The sequence below is a fragment of the Populus trichocarpa genome, chromosome 8 (assembly GCF_000002775.5).
Source record: "Populus trichocarpa isolate Nisqually-1 chromosome 8, P.trichocarpa_v4.1, whole genome shotgun sequence".
Lineage (NCBI taxonomy): Eukaryota > Viridiplantae > Streptophyta > Magnoliopsida > Malpighiales > Salicaceae > Populus > Populus trichocarpa.
In genome coordinates, this window is record NC_037292.2 from 13,537,715 (window position 1) to 13,558,267 (window position 20,553).

The 20,553-nt window shown below is 36.2% G+C and overlaps 3 protein-coding genes and 1 pseudogene across 3 annotated transcripts; 3 read left to right on the forward strand and 1 right to left on the reverse strand.

The window, feature by feature from the left end:
* LOC18101699 (uncharacterized) lies at positions 1 to 2,565 on the forward strand. The gene is made up of 4 exons (XM_024606593.2): positions 1 to 931; positions 1,108 to 1,305; positions 1,442 to 1,533; positions 1,659 to 2,565. The coding sequence occupies exons 1-4, from the start codon at positions 152 to 154 to the stop codon at positions 2,368 to 2,370; spliced, it is 1,782 nt and encodes a 593-aa protein (XP_024462361.1). The 5' UTR covers positions 1 to 151; the 3' UTR covers positions 2,371 to 2,565.
* Positions 2,566 to 3,481: 916 nt separating this feature from the next.
* LOC18101700 (DExH-box ATP-dependent RNA helicase DExH15 chloroplastic-like) lies at positions 3,482 to 5,791 on the reverse strand (annotated as a pseudogene).
* Positions 5,792 to 6,463: 672 nt separating this feature from the next.
* On the forward strand, positions 6,464 to 12,304 carry LOC7469071 (pyruvate dehydrogenase E1 component subunit alpha-1, mitochondrial). Its single transcript, XM_002311752.4, has 8 exons — positions 6,464 to 7,287; positions 7,366 to 7,445; positions 8,507 to 8,584; positions 9,321 to 9,416; positions 9,519 to 9,590; positions 9,833 to 9,886; positions 10,044 to 10,109; positions 11,949 to 12,304. Exons 1-8 carry the CDS (start codon positions 6,597 to 6,599, stop codon positions 11,991 to 11,993), a joined length of 1,182 nt encoding a protein of 393 aa, XP_002311788.1. The 5' UTR covers positions 6,464 to 6,596; the 3' UTR covers positions 11,994 to 12,304.
* Positions 12,305 to 18,840: 6,536 nt separating this feature from the next.
* Positions 18,841 to 20,553, forward strand: LOC7473239 (probable galacturonosyltransferase-like 9). The gene has a single exon (XM_002311753.4). The coding sequence runs from the start codon at positions 19,109 to 19,111 to the stop codon at positions 20,243 to 20,245; it is 1,137 nt and encodes a 378-aa protein (XP_002311789.1). The 5' UTR covers positions 18,841 to 19,108; the 3' UTR covers positions 20,246 to 20,553.

Here is a 20,553-nt window from a genome sequence, read left to right on the forward strand (position 1 = left end):
CACTACCACCTACTTACCGTTAGCAACACCCGACGCCTACTCAATTACCCGATAACAACCACTCCCTCCACTCTCAAATCCCAACCTTAAAATCGATTTTCCATTCTTTCAAACCATCCATCATCGGAAAGGGAAGGAAAGGAAAGTCGATATGGCAACATTGGCACCTGGAATTCTGTTGAAGCTTCTAAATGGGATGGACACGGGGACTAAGCCCACCAGTGAACACCGGAGTTCACTCCTGCAGGTAACTGATATAGTCCCAGCTGAGCTTGACGAGAAAAATCTGTGGCCCAAACATGGGTTTTTCATTAAAGTATCCGATTCTTCACACTCCATCTATGTAAGTCTTCCCTCTGATCAAGATGACTTTGTCCTCAGCGACAAAATGCAGCTTGGCCAGTTCATTTACGTTGACAGACTGGAGCCAGGATCTCCAGTTCCTGTTGTCAAAGGGGCAAAACCACTTCCAGGCAGACACCCATTATTAGGTACCCCTGAACCCCTTATGGGTCTGAGAGGAAAGGGAGAGAGAAGAAGCGAACAAAAACCACCCAATGGTCAAAGGAGAGGCTCTTGGGAAACAGGGCAAAATGGGGCAGATGGGGTTTCATCTCCAATGGTTTTAAAGCCAGTTCCTTTGGATTTTGATCAGTGCACGCCGTTGAAACAGCGATTGGCTGTAAGTTGTGTGAAATCAGTATCTCCAATGGTTAGAGGGAGAATTGCCAAAGATGGAGGTACTAATGGGGTGATTAGGTGCTCTTTTGCTGGTGGTGGATCGCTGGCTAAGATGGTGGACACCAAGGGAGAGAGTCCTGCATTGCTCAGGAAAAGTTGTATTGCATCTTCTGCTAATTCCAAGTTTCGAAGAAGCAAGAGTGTCTGTGAACGAGAAGTTCGAATTCCAATTAGCCCCGGCAAATCATTTGTAGGTGCACTTTCCTCTCACTTAAATTGAATTTGTTTTCTTGTTTTTCTATTCCTTAATTTACTGATAAGCTTGAGCTGGTACTTGGCTTTTGGAAAAATCTGAAGCCTTTTGCCCTTTAAATCTCCTTCAGTTACAAAATAATAATTGAATGCTGCTGTTTTTGTTTTGTGTAGGAAAAGAAAAGTTCAACTCCCCCGCCGAGTTTAAGAAATGCAAGGGCGGTAGCTTCTCTCAGAATGGGCGGAGATGCACAAAACTCTTCGAATTTAAAGGCCATCTCAGAGATGAAGTCTCAGCCTGGTAATTCAGCCTCTGATAGCAGCACCGGGTTGTCCATGAGTTTACCGGGAAAACTGAACGTATTAAGCAAGGTGAATTGCTGATGCTTTATTGCTTTCGCTTGTTTGCTGAACTTCTGTTAAGCTAAAGAACGTATTAGGCCAGGTGAACTCTTGACAATTGAATCGTTATTTTTTTTCTCTGTTTGCTAAACCTTGTGGTTACCAGGAAGCTGTGCAGCAACGAGATGCAGCTCAGAAGATTGCCCTCCAGGCGCTAAGAGATGCTTCGGCTACTGAAACTTTAGTTCGCTCTCTGAAGTACTAAACCTTCTTTTACGCTTGTGTTTGTGATTCACTGGTTCATTTTGTTTAATAATGTTGTCATGCTTTTGGAAGTTTGAAAATGAGTTTTGCTAACATCACAACTATGACTACTTGAGTAGGATGTTCTCGAATTTGAGCAAATCAGCGAGACCAGAAGCTCCAGCGGCCTGTTTTGAGCAGTTTCTGGAGTTCCATCTCCATATTGTGAGAGCAGTTACTGATATGGTGTCCATTCAAGCAGCCACTTCAGCTGCTGAAATTGCTCAGGACACAAATATCAAACAGTGTGAAGATTCCTCAATCTTGCATGAAATAGGAAACAATTCCATGGACCAGTGTGGGAATTCAGAATTGAACTCATCGAAGAGAAGAACAGCATTGTACAAGTCAATTGCCAGCTTCCCTGAAAGAAGTAGTGATCAGAGGATGAATTTCGAGAAACTCCTAAGATCAAATTCTAATCAAAAGGCCTCTTCAGAAAGAAAAGGGCCATTAACTCCACAGGGAAAACTGCTACCTAAAGCTACTATCGAGAATGATGAGAACAAGAGACCAGCCTCTTGCAACTTAAGCAATACAATTAGGTTGGGTAAGCAGATTGAAAATGAAGCTGGAAATTGGTTCATGGACTTCCTAGAGAAAGCTTTAGGAACTGGAATGAAGAAATCTAAAGGAACAGCAGATGAGGATGCTAAGAAAGTTCCTCAATCTCTACTATTGAAGGTTATAAACTGGGTGGATGTAGAACAGACTGACTGCAATAAGCGGCCAGTTCATCCAAAAGCAGCACAGATTGCTCGGAAGTTGAGGATCAAAATGAAGAATCCCTAGATAGGCTACTGGACTGACTGCAATAAGCGGCCAGTTCATCCAAAAGCAGCACAGATTGCTCGGAAGTTGAGGATCAAAATGAAGAGTCCCTAGATAGGCTACTGTAGAATCTAGATTGTATTGATCACATAAATGTTCAGATGACATTTGTGTCTGGAAATGATATTATATTGCAGTCAGCATAGCATTCTTAAATCACACTGTATCTATACTGTATCCAGCTAAAAGCAGATAAAAATAAGGTGGAATGCATCTGCATTCAGAAGCAGAAAGAGCATTGGATTTTGAGGGTAAAAGATGGATTTTTTTTCTTTTGGTTAAGGAAGAAGCCAAAGATCCAGACAGGCACAAAAAACCAGCTAGTCCCCTTCAACTTTTTCCCACAAAAAGGCATTTGAGGAACTAATAAAATGCACAGGTAAGCTAGCCATCACAAGATTCGCAAGGGAGAGAGGTCCACATAATAATCGGCTTCCCTGATGAGCACAGATCGTCACAACTCTCCGGTTCCTACTGAACAAATGTTTTGTAGGTTTTAGTGGTAGAACTTGTCAAATTGATAGGACTATTTAGAGCGTGTTTGACAGTGTGGTTGCGGGTGCTTTTTAAATAACTTTTCGTATCAAAATACATGTCAATGATGTTTTTTTATTTTTTAAAAATTATTTTTAACATCAGCACATCAAAACGATCCAAAACGTACAAACCATATTAAATTTTAGTAAAAAAAAAAATTCAAATTTTTTGGGAATGCAGCCGTGTTCCCAAACGTTACCTAGTGTGTTTGTTTTAGAGGTTGAGGTTGAGTTTTATATATAGTATCCATCAATAAAGCTTGAAAAAATAAGAAAAATTAATTTTTATGGTTGAGTTTTTATACATAATAGTTGTGATCTTAACCATAACTTTTAAAATAAACACACTCTAGGGCTGACTCGGGAAATAATTTGCATGCACCTTCCGTCAATACCATAAATCCAGGAACTGTCAAAAACATTGTGGTAAAGATTTCCACTTAATATTAGTATTGGGTAACCGGGACTAGGCTACATCATTCGTGTGTTAAACTGCTTTGAAGATTAAACAAGAGATATCTAGGGAAGCGTTCACCTTCAAGAAACAGCATATGAAATATATGAATCTCTCGCAGAAATAAACCTTATCGAGTCAGCTCACTAATTGGTGGACAGTCCATGATGTTGGATGCTGTCTTAGCAGTGTTTTGCAACATTGGATCAATATCAGGCAATTTAGGAATCTGAGCCAATAGGTCAATTGTTCGTCGTAGATGGCGAGCTAAATCACCATCATCATTCCCTCCAAGTGAGCCCTGCAGCCCATGCTTCAACCGTACCTGAGAATTGGCTGCCCAAACAACAGGGTATCTCTACCCCATGCTTTTCCTGGAGCTGTGAAAGGTTACTTCTGTTCATTTAAGACCTTGATAACACTGATTACATCAGAAGAAGGTTCATAAATGTAGCTGTTATTTTCTCAAGCACGAACTTTGATCCCTTCAGAAACTACACTTCCACAGACAGCAGCAAGTTGTGCAGGTTTTACATCCAATAAGATTCTATTTCGAAGAACCATTGCAAGCCATGGTTCATTTTCTCCTCGAATTGCAGCTGCAGTTTCACCGAGGGGAAATGTTACTCGCGTATTGATATCCAATGCCCTACTTTCATGTACAGCGTTACTGATCTTCTAGAATTGCAAGCCATAGTTCATTTTCTCCCCGAATTGAAAGATTCTACTTCGAAGAACCATTGCAAGCCATAGTTCATTTTCTCCTCGAATTGCAGCTGCAGTTTCACTGAGGGGAAATGTACTCGCGTATTGATATCCAATGCCCTACTTTCATGTACAGCGTTACTGATCTTCTAGAATTCCTTCCAACCAGATGGTTCAATTTCCTGTATCCGTTCGTTCAAACAGTTTGATCTTATCTTGAGGCGTTTAATCTTATTCTCTGTAAAATTCTTCCAGACTATGATCCTTATATATTCTTTAAAACCTTCACTACGACCTATCGTTTTCTTCGAACGAGCACCTTAGTTTCTTTGTTCCTTGTAACTTTCAACTGCATTCATGGTAAGCTTCTGACATATGTAACACTTCATCCACGACCATGTCTCTAGAGATCCTTCCACGCACCATAAACCACCAAGTTCAGAATCAAAAAGCTTTTCCCACCGCTTCTCCTCCCTATCAAGAAGCATCTGCATAACTTCACGTGGCAAATCAACCCCAACAGCCAGGGTAACATTAGGAAGGCCTCAACTATTAACATTTTTTATTTATTTTTCTGTAAACAGATACCAAGAGTTATCTGAACCAAGAGCTACATAATATGACGGCTCGACATCTTTATGATTTTCAACTTCGCTTACGTTAAACTCGATACAGCAGTCTGTGCTGATGAATCAATGGCAGAAACCATGTTCTTAAGTTTTGAACCATTAATTGAATCAGCATTCCCCAGATAAACAGCAGGCAATGAATGTTCCACTCCCTCAGAGTCTTTGTATTGCAAGCACAAAAAGGGTAAATGATCATTTTCCAACTCTTTCAGCCGAAGCTTCAGAGCATTTTTAATCTCTTTGTTTCCATCGTCCAACTTAGTTCTGTCCGCAGGCGTTTATCTTCCTTCAACTGTTCTTGTAGCACTGCAATCTCCTTGTATGCTACATCAGATAGGATTTTCCTGCTCTTTCTATCTATTGCATCATCACTGATTTCTGAGGTCAGCGTTTCAATCTCTCTGTATTTTAGCCAGCTCCTCTTTTGAAGCAAGCAGCATCACATTGTTGCTAATATATGTTCCAAAGCTTCGCTCAACTAGTTTCCTTGATTCTTCCAAAGTTCTCCCTGGCTGGAGAACCTTCATTTCGTTTGATTCATTTGATCTACGAGTAACTTTTGCACCAGCAAGAAGATTCAGCGCCATCCCATAGGAAGCAGTAAACTGTGATGCAAGAGGTTCTAGTCCAGCAAATAGAAGCTTGCTGTACCCTTCAGCACCTTCATTGGAAATCTGAACCAGTACCCTTAATGAAATGCGTCCGCTACCACTCCTCTTGCTGAGAGACGAGATGACAGCTGTGACATCCTGCATGATGTGCAGCTACCCCTCTTAGAAGTCCTTTGACAGCAGTCTCCCTGAAAGTATCGGGATACCGAGCACCGAACCTTTTCAACCTCACTCGTCTCACACTCATCTAAGAGCCTGCAACCTTCAAGATACTTCACGGCCGCATCACATCCTCTCTGGTTAAAAATAAACCAAACTGCCGGCAACATATCGCTTACCTTAAGCTGTGCTAGTGTATGTGAGTGGAATTAGTATCATTCTAGTAAAAAAGAGGATACAAAGAATTCCTTACAGAAATACATCTGCCATCTTTAGATTTAACGCATCTCAAGGTTATTTAAATTGTTTACGAGTTTATTATAATATGTGAGTGGAATTTGTTTTATTTACACTTTTTTATTATCCATTTTGTATAGAAATTTGAAAGACAAATGATTAGTGATGAAGTGGCCTTGGCAATCATAGTGATGGTTAAGTAGACGATGTGGTCTCTACCAAGAAAAAAAGTTGACGTTGTGTCGGCAACGACAACGACAACGGTGGTAGTGTGATAAACAATGATTGTGTCGGTAACAAAGTAGTAGTAAATATTAACGAAGGGGAGGATGGTGGTAAGAGAGGCTGGCAATAATGATTATATTGCTTGCAAGTGATTACGGTGGAATTGTAGTGTCGAAAACAGGGTGTTGATGGCGATTGCGATTGCGATTGCGATGGCGATAGTTCTTTTTTTTAAACTCGACATAATTGAGTTTTAGAATTCCTTCTTATTAGAAAAAAAAATTATAGTTTTAACTAGTATATTTAATTCTACCTTCATAGGTTCGGCTAGGCTATCCTCCTAGAATTCAATAGTTTTAATAAAAATAAAAGGAGAATTAATTTAATATTACTAGTTAAAAATTTTAAAAAAAATAATTAAAAAAAAAAAAACAAACATTCTTTTAATTTTGATGATAACCCGGCCTTAGCCTAGGGATGGCTAGATCCCAAGTCAACTGTCGAGCTGTAACCGGCACGTGTTTAATAACAGTGCTTCCCCTCCCGAACAAAATCAATTCCAGGGCTATTATTCTGCGTGTCAATCAGCTCGTCCCTAACCAAACCCCTCTGGACACCGTCGTCGGTCGAGATGGCCTTATCTCACCTAAAATCGTTTTCATCCAGATCCAATCTAGTCAAACCTCTAGCCACCGCCTTTTCTCTCCGCCGTCAGATCTCCACCTCCACCGATCCCATCACAATTGAGACCTCCGTTCCCTTCGCCACTCACAGATGCGATCCTCCATCACGCACCGTCGAGACCAATCCCCAGGAGCTCCAGTCCTTCTTCCGCGTCATGGCCACGATGCGCCGTATGGAGATAGCCGCCGACTCTCTCTACAAGGCCAAACTCATCCGTGGATTTTGCCACCTCTACGATGGTCAAGAAGCCGTGGCCGTTGGAATGGAGGCTGCAATTACCAAAAATGACAGCATCATTACTGCCTACCGCGACCACTGCACGTTTCTCGGGAGAGGTGGGACCCTCCTGGAGGTGTTTTCGGAGCTGATGGGACGACAGGGCGGTTGTTCGAAGGGGAAAGGTGGGTCCATGCATTTCTATAAGAAGGATAGCGGGTTTTATGGAGGGCATGGTATAGTGGGAGCTCAAGTACCCTTAGGCTGTGGATTGGCATTTGCCCACAAGTATAACAAGGACGACGCCGTCGCTTTTGCTTTGTATGGAGATGGTGCTGCTAATCAAGGACAGTTGTTCGAGGCCCTTAATATCTCCGCTCTTTGGGATCTTCCTATCATTTTGGTCTGCGAGAATAATCATTGTGAGATACTGTAATCATTATTTACTATTTTCCATTTGCTTCTATTTGTCAACTGGATTACAAGTGTTTTTTGTGCAGATGGAATGGGGACAGCTGAGTGGAGAGCCGCCAAGAGTCCAGCATACTACAAGCGTGGAGACTATGTTCCTGGCTTGAAGGTAATATTCAATCTTGAATTTGGCTTTTATGCTTTGTTGGCATTTTGGATTTTAATGATTGTAATTATATTCTTTTTATCAAATAGTAATGGAAATGTTATTTGTGTTGTTTGTTTTGGAACTCTGCTGTTCAAAATCTTACTATTTTGTTCTATTATTTAAACGTATGCTATTCCTTTTTTTTTTTCTCTGGCTGAATAATATACGGGCAAACTTTGGAGTAATCGATGTTATATTTGTCTAAATATTTAAGTCAGCATGCTAGTAAGTATTAAGGAATCACTAACTGGATTCACTTTTAGTTTCTTTTTTGAATTGATAATTTAGAAATTAACCTCATGCGGCATTGAGTTGATTGGGAAGTTTCATTTTCCAGTCATGGAGCTATTCTGTTTGAAGACTATATTAAGACGCATAAGATCTTGCAAAATGTTTTGCTAGGCGTGTTTTGCGGTTGTTTATAAAGAAAGCAATGAAAGAATATTATTGCAAAATTTTTGCTGCAGTGAAATTATAACAAAATAAGCATGCAACTATGTCATGATAGACTCCAAATGATTTTTTTTTTCCTTTTTTGATGTATTTTCCAATGTCTTTCTTTTTGTGTGTTTGTGCAAGCATGTGGTAGTTTCCATTCTTTCTGCATTATGTCAATGTTTAGTTTGTTAGGGGAGTCAATCCTGATCAAATAGTTCCCCTTATTTTGCCAATGAAACTGTGTTGTGGGCAGCTTCATATAGCCTTATTTCTAAGAACTTTTTGTCTCCTTGCATAATATTGTATGTTATGTCATTGGTCTCAAATTCCCACTCTAGGACTTTTTGAAGCATTTTCTGGTCAGTTGCTTGGAAATGGTTTTGGATATACTTTTCTTCTTTAATAATTTGCAATGTTTTTCGAGATCATGTGATGATGTAAATTGAAAATTATCTTCTCTTTTACTTGATTGATGCTTTCAGCTTGACTGGCACTGGTATGGGCTGACTGGTAATGGGGATTTATCTACCACAATATGTTAGGTTTACGAGTTTTTTTCATACTTCATAGTTTTTTGTTAACAGGTAGATGGCATGGATGCTTTTGCTGTGAAACAAGCATGCAAATTTGCAAAGGAGCATGCCTTAAAGAGTGGACCTATTGTGAGTTTTAATCTTGTCCAGCTATTGTGCATTTTGTTTTTAAGGTCCCTTGCCTATGAGAATTTAATCTTCATTTTTTATTCTTTTATTAACTCTTTATGAAGCCATGCTATTTTGCTTTCAGCTATAGCGCTTTGTTCTTTCCTATCACGTCTGATTTAGATCTTGGCATTTAAACAACTATCTAATGTCATTTTACATTATCATGATGCTTTGAGTAACGATATTATATAGCTTGTTCCAAAGGGATTCCTGTTATATTTCAATATAATTTATGCTGTATTCTAGCTTACATATCTAAGAAGAAAGCTTATTCAAGTGTTCTCATTCTATTTTCTTAGGCTAGGTTACACTATCCTTTTTGCATTTCTTTGGACAAGCTATGCTTTGGTAGTTTAAGATTAAAAGAATAGTGAGAGAACTTACGGATATGTAAAATGTCTTGACAAGCAAATGTTTTTGTTACAATCCTTGGAGAGAGATTAGACCATGTTTTGACATTTGCTCATAGCTGAACTTATGTGGGGTGCGAGGTTACATGCTAGGACATGTGAAATGAAAATCTTCAGAATTCTCTAAAATATCGTTTGTGTTAGTTTTCATGCAATTATTTTAATATTTTGTTATCATCTTTTCAGCTGGCAATGGAAGTGGTTGATGAAGTGTTCTAATTATTGTTTCTCACTGTATCAAAATTGATTTGTTTATTTATTTTATTTTTTGACGCTCGTGTCAGATACTTGAAATGGATACCTACAGGTATCATGGTCATTCTATGTCTGATCCTGGGAGCACCTATCGTACCCGTGATGAGATTAGTGGCGTGAGACAGGTTATTGCATATTCTATTCAGCATTTCTGTTTCCAGGGCTAAAGTTTGTTCATCACTTCAGATGTTTCATGTATAGTTCTGTCTTTGTGATATGATCCTCAGGAACGTGATCCAATTGAACGAATAAGAAAATTGATATTGACTCATGATCTAGCTACTGAGAAAGAGCTAAAGGTAATTTTGTGAACTTGGATTGCATTCTTATGTGAATTCTGGACAATTCTGTATTTTGCTTTCAATTACTGTTACATTTTAGTAATGGAATTTTGCCCTTATCTCTCTCTCTCTTTCTCTGTGTGTGTGTGTGTGCGTGCGCGTATGTCTTGAGGAAGATTCTCATGATACAATGAAGTTCATAGCTAAGTCATCCTGATTGAATTTAAAATGAATTTGCATTGCTTTCCTATACATTTCAGGATATTGAAAAAGAAGTGAGAAAACAAGTAGACGAAGCCATTGCTCAAGCTAAGGTAAGAACCATGTTTTGTTTCAATTTTCAATGCTCTGCGACCTTGTTTGTTGGAAGGAACTTTTTCCTTATCTCACTAATAATTCACTGGCTTTTTGGTATTCTCAAATTTTCCATGGTCTTGATGCCTTTTTTTTCCTTTTCAATTGTTTTTACAGGAAAGTCCCATGCCAGATCCTTCAGAACTTTTCACCAATGTATACGTGAAAGGTCTGGGAGTTGAGGTAATAAAGGTTTCCTTTCTTTTAGATCGTCTATCTGTCAATCAATTGTTGTTTGTTCCTCGACATGTTTTCTCTTCTAGGATAGTTCTGAACATCAAAAACCTGTCTGTTTTTTATTTTTTTTTCTTACAGTTTCTTGCATTCAAGAATTTATAGGAGACAATCAATATTTCCTTTAAATTAAAGCATTGGAGAAGGAAAATATGATTGTTTGAGAGAACATACAAGTTTGATAATCTTTAGTAGGATATCCAAAACAATTAAGGTTTGATCCGAAGTGTTTGAGCTATGCTAGTTTCTTCAACACACTTTAATGTAACGTGTCTGGCAGTTGCATGTGCTTCAAACACTTAGCATATAAATGGCCTTCGAATTTGCAAGGGTGATTATGAAAAGATTTCTGAAGTTTGCCTAAACCCACACATTCATCCCTCATCTAACAAAACTGAACATTTGCATCCTTATGTTTTAAATGCAACCAAAAGGTGGTATTCCATTTGTTTGTCATCAGTTAAATAAGGAATAACTCAGAATTTAGTTTATTGCAACCTAGGTTAGATCAAATTTCCATCTCCAAACTTGTCTCCTCTTTCAATGCCTTCCGTCACTATCTGAAATGTGAAACCAATCTCCAGAAAGAAAGGGAAAAAAACAAAGGAAGAACTAAAACATAAATTCAAAGAAAATATTTGAAAATCTATGATTTCAAGAGAAAAAGGGTTAAGACAAAGTCGATAATCAATCTCATATTTGAAGCCAAGCACACCCAGACAAAATTATAGATGAAATAATCTCTCATAACAAAAATAATAGACAAGTCGCTTTATCAGATTTGAAACCTCTGCAAGCCTGTTATCCTCTTTTTTCCATATCCAACTAAACAAAAAATATGCTGATATTTCTTCTTGTTTGTTTCTAGTCGTTTTTTTTTTTTTTCTGGATTGAAGAATTAACTGGTTAATAGAAGAAGGAAGGTTATTGGATGTTGGGAGGTTCGGATGGTAACTAACCCAGTTGCTGATAGATATAGATCTGTGTTGATTTTGCGAACAAATTCGAAGCCTTGATCAAGATTGAGATGGTGGATTGGGCTGGTGTGTTTCTGATAGGAGTTCTTATTTTTGTGTGGTACTTGATTGGATCAAATTTTGAACCTGGACTTGTTACATGTATTGTATTCGCTATGAAGACTTGTTAGGAGATAGATTTAAGTGTAATTCCTTGGCAAACTTAGGAGTTGGGGCACATCTTAATGTTAGTTATATTTAAAATAAAATTTAGAAATAGAAAAGTAATAAGTACTTCATAAAAAAATAAAAAGGGATACAATTAACTAATTTTAAGAAATAACAAAGTTACTAATTAAACAAGGATGTTAAAACCATTCATTTTGATTTTTTAACAATATTCCTTGTCATCATCACACATAAACACTGAGCTTTGATTTAATATTGTAAAGTTAAAATATATAAAAAATGGGGTAAAGTATCGAGTAAAATAGGGATGGTAAAAAAAAGAATGCACTTAAATTAGGCTACATCATCTCTGTCTTTCTTTTTTTTTGGTGAGCACATGTGGATTTTATATGTCTATTTTTTAATACAATGGACGGTTGTTGACTATGATCAAGACAATTTCCTCCTTCCAATGTGAGTTTTCCACTTGTTTCCTGGGGTACCTCTAACTTCCCCCAAAATGCAAGGACTCCAAGGTCTTTCTCACATGACCGACATGAATTTTTTTCTTCTCTTTTGCCCCCACACAACACACCACTATGTCAGGTTTTACCACTGATATATCTTTCTGCTGGCAGTGATGGTTTCATGTTTTGAATTGCAGGCATATGGAGCTGATAGGAAAGAAGTTAGAGCTGTGCTTCCCTAAGCTAAATCTCCCTACCAGCCAACAAATGAGAATGATAGAATAAGGTGAAGACCAGCATGCATTTATTCCTGCGTAATTTTGATTTCCATACTTTTGTATAGAAAACTGGTTCTTCTCAAGTTGTGGGGCAGGATTATTCTCTCGTGTAGCTTTTCTTTGGGGAGCTACGGTTTGATACCCCCATGATTTTTATTAAATGAGTTGCTAGTGTGCTAGAGATTGCAATAATAACATCCGAGAATGCGTAATTTTGATTTTTTCTGTGTTTGTCAAATTGACAACAATAAGATCTCTCCACTTCTCCGTGTCAATTTGACTTGGAAAACCCATCCTTGACAAGTATTTTGCTCTATAACACAAGTAATGATCGTAGAATTTAAATCCTAGAAGAAGGTGACGCCCAAATATTGATCAATAACTAGCCATGTGAATTAAACGATTGTTTTATAAAAAGATTAAAACATGCTTCTAAATATTGGTTGTGACAATAAAATTAGAGTTATTTCTCACTCGACAATAATGAGAGGTTGTTTGGTGTTGTGTTTATACTTGTGTTTTGTTTGGATGCGTTTTAAAAGTGTATTAGGCATAAAGAAGAAATATCATATTGGTGTATTTTTTAGTATATTTTTTTTATGGTTTTGATATGTTAATGTTAAAAAAAATATTATTTTGATATATTTTTAAATGAAAAGTATTTTTAAAAGGTCTATTTACTATTCATATTTAGCCTAAATTATGTGTATTTGAATAAAAATATTAATAGATTTCATACATATAAAATATTTAGTCTAAATTTAGCGTAATTTATGCAATGGTTTTATTTTTTCCTCAACTTGGAATCAAATTTTTTTGTTTTTTATTGATTGAAATTGAATGTAGAAAATCCCAATTCTCAAACCAAAATCAAAACAATTATCTTACACGCAAAACAATCAAGAGTTTTTATCGAACAAATTCAAAACATTTAAGAGTTTTTAACCTTTGATGAAAAAGAATAAAAATCTTAGAAAACAACATCTTATATGCAAGTCAATTAAGAGTTTTTATTGAACAAAAAATTAGTTTTTTACTTTTTATATAGCAATGAATATTTAGGATTTGTTTGTGTTTGATAAAAAAATAAGAATTGTTTTAAGAATTTAAGATATGGTTGTATCTGATAAAAATTGTGGTGTTAGAACCTAGGATTAACATTATAAATGACTACAAGATAAAGAAAAAAATAAGATTGTAATATTACAAATAAAATGAAGGATGTAACAAGATGATGCTATTGTGACACGTCATTCTATCACGGTTCTAGTTTTAATTACTAATATATTCACTTTAATTATATTCATAAGTTTAATTTGCAAAGGCCGACGCACACGCCTGTAGCAAAAAAAAATCTATAATTTTTTTTACTAACGTAGGTGTTCGGGCGAGTTTGCACGTACCTCAACTAATTTCACGGGCACTGAAGTTAACGACCATGTAAGCCTCCAGTAGTCATCATATTAACAATCACATAACTCGAATCTGAGAGCACAAGAGAAGCAAATCTCTTAATTCCAAATTCTTACTACTGAACCACCTTCTAGATGATTCATAATTTTCTTATCTTATTTGGCATGTACATAGCGCTACAATATTGTTAAACACGGCCGCATGTATTAATTAATGACATGTTTAAGATTGAATATTAAAAAAATTAGGTGTAATTTAACCCGTTAAAAATTCAGTTTGATTGTAAAAAAGTTTGTATAATGATTTTATTTTATTTTTTTAAAATTAAAATAATATTATTTTAATTTATTGATTAGGCTATTGAATTTAGATTAGCTCGTCTAATCTATAGGCTAATCAGGTTCAAAAATTTCACTATTTTAGCATAGATTTTATTGAGATTACGAAAATAAACGCCTAATGAGGTCGATTTTATAGGAACTTTAAAAGGCATTGCTTCTATTGGAGGGGAAGTTAACTTGCTTTGCCAAACGAGGTCTTGAAGAAATAAAAATAATTCAGATTTTCAGTGTTTATTTAGGGCAAGTTGGTTGGTGTTTGGAATCTCCATCCTACCCAGTTCTGATTACGAGGGGTTTTTTTTTATATATATATATATATATAACCAATAACTCCAAATAATGATGCTCTTCGAATCTCCGCTTTACATCATCTGTTTATAAAATTAATATCATAAAATAAGCATCCTAGCCTGAGCGCTGGTGAGCGATATATCATCATGTTTTTGTTTTTTTATCTGGATTTCTTTCAAAAATAAAATAAAATAGGATGACATTCTAATATTTTTTTTTTAGCTAAGCCAAACGCTAAACTTGGATATTCGTGAATCTTATAAGTTGATAGATATTTTTTAGCTTTATTATCCTTGAATTTAACGAGGTCCGAACATGAATGAATTTAATAAGTTATCAGATTCATCATCTTTTAACTCAACTAAACACGGAGTTCAATTTCCTTTCAATTATAGAAATTTTAAACTTTATTATTGGACCATGAGTTAAAGATATATTGTTTTAATGAGTCAAAGATATTTTACCTCATGAAAAGTCAGATATATTTTTTTCAACATTTAACCTCTTCTTTTTAAAAATAGACAAAACTCATGGGTTATAAAAAAAGACGAAAAGATCGTAGAGAGGAGGTTGGATCTTCTCCATTTTAGACTGCATATCTATTCTTAGAGTTCTTTTTTAAAATATAATGATTTTTTTTTCTCAGACGATATTTACTTAACCATTATGGAGCTTCTAAATTCATCAAATGAATTTTTTTTACAAAAATCAAACACTTGTCACCAACGAACTTTGCTAGAAATAATGTATCAAATTGCCAGAATCAGAAAATTAACTGATTATCCAATATATAAACTTTATCTTCAAGTTAATTAGATTTTTTAGGATATGAGTTAATTATAATTACTCAATGTAGTTGAATGGAATAAATAAGTTAAACCTTCTAGTTTTACAAGCTATATATTTGATCTATATTTTTTAAATTCATCTATAATTCAATCCTTTTGTTGATTTCATGTTAATTATCATTTAATTTTATTTTTTTCCTCTTGAATAAATAGAAAAAAGATGAGATGGGAAAATATGGTGATAAAATAAAATGATCTTGAAAAAAACTACAAAATTGAGAATGATTTAACTATTTTTATAATATAGAAATTACCTTGTGAGTTTTGATAAATTAGAGGGACCAAGCTATACTTAACTACTATAGTATTTTTTTTTTACACTCGAACCAGTAGATTTACTGTAGTACACGAAAGAGGAAAGAGACAAGTGTCCTCTCTCCCCACTAATGGCATGGGAATTATCGGGTGGATGCACGTGATCGTGTGGGCCCGTTGCCAGGCTTGATCGCAGCCGTCAAGGTAAAAGTCTGCAATTTGGCAACAATACAGAGCACAGACTGCTGGCCGCTTTGGAGATACAGCTGGCTTTTCATCACTGGAGGAAATGAATATTAAACACCTTAAGCCCAATCTTACCTGTCAGTAATACATAAAAGAGTCTTGTAAGAATATTTAATATTCAATGAAAAGATAATATTTATATTGTATTTTAATTAGTTCAGAAACTTGTGAGACACGTTACACTATATTTATAAAATCCATAAAATCATTATTTCTTGACTAAAGGTATTAAATGCATGAACAATTTGCTTGTATGTAATAATATGAAAGTATTTTTGTTTACGCGAAAATATGGTAAAAATTATTTTTTAAAGTGATATTTATTTTAAAATATATTAAAATAATAATATTTTTTTATTTTTTAAAATTTATTTTTATACCAGCACAACAAAACAATCTAAAAATATAAAAATAATAATTCAAAACTAAAAATATTTAAAAATTTTAAAAATATAATTGAATCACAATACAATACTAAACAAGAACGCTACACTAACGAACATAAATATAATAACAAGTATTAATAGGGACAACTTGTCCATAACTATCTAGGTGGTCGCCAAGTGGTAAAAATTTGAGACTAAGGAGTTTGCTTTCTCTGTGGTCTCAGGTTCGAACCCTGTAGTTGCTCATATGATGGCCACTAGAGACTTACATGGTCGTTAACTTCAGGACTCGTGAGATTAGTTGAAGTACGCGCAAGCTGACCCGAACACCCATATTAATTTTTTTTTTTAAAAGGAACAACTTGTCCATTGAGCTGGCAAATTAAAAAAAAGATATTCGGCATTCAGATTTATAAACCTTGAGATGTGGAATAAATGAAATTCTAATATGTTTTTTTTCTGATAACCTGCTCAAGCATGTGGAATAGCCATCGGGCGGCGTGGATTTGAAGTTTTGTTCTCGGGGTGGTGGATGATGCACATGTATTGTTTCTCGCGCTGCAGAGATGGACACTGGCGCAGATGGCTACATGCGAAGAATGACCACCGATTTCTCGCAGCTCTTTTGCAGCGCAAGCTGCCTGGGCTGGTCCACGTCTTCCAACTAAGCATACTTTCCTGCAATTATGCCATAGCATTATTAGAGCAGACAACCTAAAAATAACAGCAACAGGTTCTTACAGAGCTCTGCTGTAGAGTTGCCTAAGCTATATCAGTTGTTGCCAATAGTACTGATGTTGATTGTAGGAGGATACGGGCAGGCAATACTGATGTTTTGTTTTTGTGTGTTTTTTATGATTTAATTTGGAATTCGAAACAATATAATCAAATGATTACAAACATTAATATTAATTCAATAATTAAAATTTAATTTAATTTCAAGAACCCAAACGGCATGTAAAGAAAAAATATTTTCTAACTCAAACAACCGCTGAAAAAAAAAAAGATTTTTTTTCATGTTTGAGTAATTTTATGGTATTTATAGAGTAACAAATAAAATTCTATTAATTATTTTACATGACTCACTTTAAAAAAATAAAAAAATATAACTAGTAGAAATAAAAACTTTTATGAAGATATTTTTATTACTCTTTGTTTGACATTAGTTTTATATTTTATTTTTTTTAATCGATAAAAAAGAATTTTTAACACAATCATAAAACTCGGCTAAAACTAGCTTTCGACGAGAAGCTTCAACCAAAACAATATTATTCCAACTTTTCTAGAGAATCTTTAGTTACCTTAATCAATCCATCTAACTCCCGACCAGAAGCTTCAACCGAGTTAAATCTTGTAATTAGTATTTAAAGGTGGTTTTTTCATTAATTATAGAACGTGGAGACTTTACTTGCATCGAGTTACATCACGTTCGTGGTACAAAGATCAACATGCTATTTAACATATCTTTAATTAAATTAATTGAACTTGTTCATCCTTTCCTTGTATTTCAATCCAGCGTGAAAAAGGATTGAATTGAAACGAAGGTGGGCATGAACCTCTCCTAAAAATCCTGAAATTAGGCCATGGGAGATTGACCTCTTCAAGGTCAATCAACACCTCAAGAACATTTCATGAATAAAAGTATAAAACCACCACCCAAGAGGGCAACACGTCACAAACAGCATACGCCACCATCTAAATGTCAAGACGCGGGCGTCATTGCTGCTACAAACGACAACGTATCATTTTTCCAACTTTCCTACAGAACCTTCTCGAACTGTCAATGTCATATGTCTAGAAAGAAAAGAAAAAATCAACTTTATATGTCTTTTTTTTGTCCTCATAGTTAATTACGTCCTTCATATCACGATTTCTAAATTTATTTAACAATTCAATAAAATACAACTATTGGCAAGAAGTAAATAATGTTATTAAGATTTTAGATGCATTGATCCGGCAATTTCATAATTAAGATAATGTTTTAATTGGAAAAAAAATATATAATTAGAAAAATAATTAAAAAAAAAAGAGCACACGTACCTACCAAAAGATGGAAGGAGGAGAGAAGGCAACCACAATAAATGAAGAGAATAATTTTAATGTTTTCCAAAAGGGTAAAAAAAACTTTAATAAACCCGCGTAATTACATTATGATGGTAAATTTAAATAAATACACGAACTAATACGCGTATAATTCAAACCCAATCTCCACGCTTATCAATCGCGCGTGCCTGTACCACAACCCCTCCTTTTAAATAACAGTAAAAGGAAGCAAACTTCATGCTAGTCTCCCAACTATGTATAGCTTCTTAATCGAGTCCCTTAAACTATAGGTTTTCATTTTCTCTTATATTTTAGCACACGGTAACAAGGTTGATCATTTTTTATTCGGTTCAGTTTTTATAAAAAAAAAGTAACAAAACCGATTTTTTTTAAAACGAACCGAAACTGGTTCAAACCAACCGGTTTTGGTTCGGTTTTCAAGAAAAAAACCGGTTTGACTTGATTTTTTCCGGTTTGGCTCGGTTTTTTTCTGGTGTGGGTTCGATTCGGTATTTTCGGTTTCAGGCTTATAAAACAGAAACCAAACCGGCCGGTTTTTTCAAAATTTTAATCAATTTTTTTTCATTGTTCAGTTTTTTTGGTTTTTTTGCTTACCCCTACGGCACACTGGTCCATGGAGAGTATTAAATTACCGTGATTAGAGCTTGCTTTGCTTTAACTTATCTTAAAATATATTAAGTATTTTTACATTTAAGCCTTGAAATTTCTCTTCTTAACCTTGACTAATATTTTCACACAAGTATTCCACTGAGGAAATGTATACAGATAAGAGACCCGATTGATAAAATTGATAGTTTGGGGACTCGTTCAAGAAACTACACATAGTTGAGGACTGATATTAGGTTTGCCCAATAAAAAATGGAAAGAAAATGAAATCACAGAGAGGATCACCGATACCTACCTTGCTTTGTTGTTTAAAGAGCAGTTTCTCCTCTGCTTCTTCTCCTCCTCCTCCTAAATGGAGTATATATAGAAACCTGCAAAAACTTCCTTCCCCATTTCCATAATCCATACGCGGAGAGCAAGAAGCAGCACATACACGGTTGCTCATAAATTTCTAGAGTCTCTCTCTGGGACCGAGTGAAGAAAAAGTATAGGAAAACCGCGTTTTCTTGGAAAACTCTAGCATATATATACATATCAATTTCATCCTTCACATTTTGACCATTCTTTGATTTTTATTCAAGAAAACACACCCCCTCCTTGCTTGTTCTCTTCAAAAAGGCCGAGCCCAGATGGTTCATTTCCGGTTACACGCCGGCGTTTTATTCTTCACCGTTGTTGTTCTTTTCCCTTTACTTTGCTTCGGGATTCGTTCAATACCGTCGAGGGAGGGGAATAGCGGTGCAGTTGAAGTGCTCAACGGGTTTCGATTCGCTGAAGCGCCGGAGTATCGTAACGGGAGAGACTGTCCTGTTTTAACAAGCAATGGCCGGTTAGTCTCCTCCTGCGACCCTTCTTTAGTTCACATAGCCATGACTCTTGATTCTGAGTATCTACGAGGCTCAATCGCTGCCGTCCACTCGGTCCTCAAACACGCTTCCTGCCCAGAAAGCATCTTCTTTCACTTCATTGCGGCAGAGTTCGACCCAGCAAGCCCGCGGGTCCTTTCCCAACTGGTGCGATCCACTTTTCCATCGCTGAATTTCAAGGTCTATATATTCAGAGAAGACACCGTAATCAATCTAATCTCTTCTTCCATCCGGCAAGCACTAGAAAACCCATTAAACTACGCAAGAAACTATCTGGGTGACATGCTGGATCTCTGCGTGGATCGGGTCATTTATCTGGACTCTGATGTCGTAGTTGTCGACGACATACACAAGTTGTGGACCACAACGCTTAGTGGGGCTCGGGTGATAGGGGCACCCGAGTATTGCCACACAAATCTCACCAAGTATTTCACGGACGTGTTCTGGTCCGACCCGGTGATGTCAGGGACGTTCACCTCGGCGAGGAGGAAGCCGTGTTACTTCAATACTGGGGTGATGGTGATGGACTTGGTGAGGTGGAGAGAAGGGAATTACAGGGGGAGGATAGAGAAGTGGATGGAGGTGCAAAGAAAGACAAGGATATACGAGTTGGGTTCACTGCCACCGTTTTTGCTAGTGTTTGCCGGGGATGTGGAGGCAATGGATCATCAGTGGAACCAGCATGGGCTTGGCGGGGATAACGTGAGAGGGACTTGCAGGTCATTGCATCCCGGTCCAGTCAGTTTGTTGCATTGGAGTGGGAAAGGGAAGCCCTGGGTGAGACTTGATGCTAAAAGACCATGCAAGGTTGATCATCTGTGGGAGCCTTATGATTTGTTCATCAGAAACAATAAAGGTTATTCCTATTCTCGCAATGATCATCGCCGGTCTTCAGGATAAAACAGGGGCGGGTTCGTTCTTTTTCAATTTTTTTTCTTTTTCTGGGGGGGTTTACTCACTTCCACAAATTTTGAAGAAATTCTATTCTTTGATATACTTTTTGTGTACAGATTAAAAGGTTGGAATCGGGATTGAGATGGTTTGGGGGTTCAATTCTTTTATGTTAATCTGTGATGTTCTTTCCATGTAGGATTTCAATTCAATGTTTCTCAGGTTCCAGTGCTTAGAACATTTTTGCTGGATTTCATTTTTTGTATGTAATTTAGCCATTGAGAGAGGAATAACATACAGTTCATTTTTTTCTTCAA

Bases quoted from the DNA above. Each gene is read 5' to 3' on its own strand.
- LOC18101699 (XM_024606593.2), top strand. From the start codon at position 152: ATGGCAACATTGGCACCTGGAATTCTGTTGAAGCTTCTAAATGGGATG. The intron at 1,306-1,441 runs GTGAATTGCTGA...TGTGGTTACCAG, and splicing joins AACTGAACGTATTAAGCAAG to GAAGCTGTGCAGCAACGAGA. The intron at 1,534-1,658 runs GTACTAAACCTT...CTACTTGAGTAG, and splicing joins ACTTTAGTTCGCTCTCTGAA to GATGTTCTCGAATTTGAGCA.
- LOC7469071 (XM_002311752.4), top strand. From the start codon at position 6,597: ATGGCCTTATCTCACCTAAAATCGTTTTCATCCAGATCCAATCTAGTC. The intron at 7,446-8,506 runs GTAATATTCAAT...TTTTGTTAACAG, and splicing joins ACTATGTTCCTGGCTTGAAG to GTAGATGGCATGGATGCTTT. The intron at 9,591-9,832 runs GTAATTTTGTGA...TATACATTTCAG, and splicing joins CTACTGAGAAAGAGCTAAAG to GATATTGAAAAAGAAGTGAG.
- LOC7473239 (XM_002311753.4), top strand. From the start codon at position 19,109: ATGGTTCATTTCCGGTTACACGCCGGCGTTTTATTCTTCACCGTTGTT.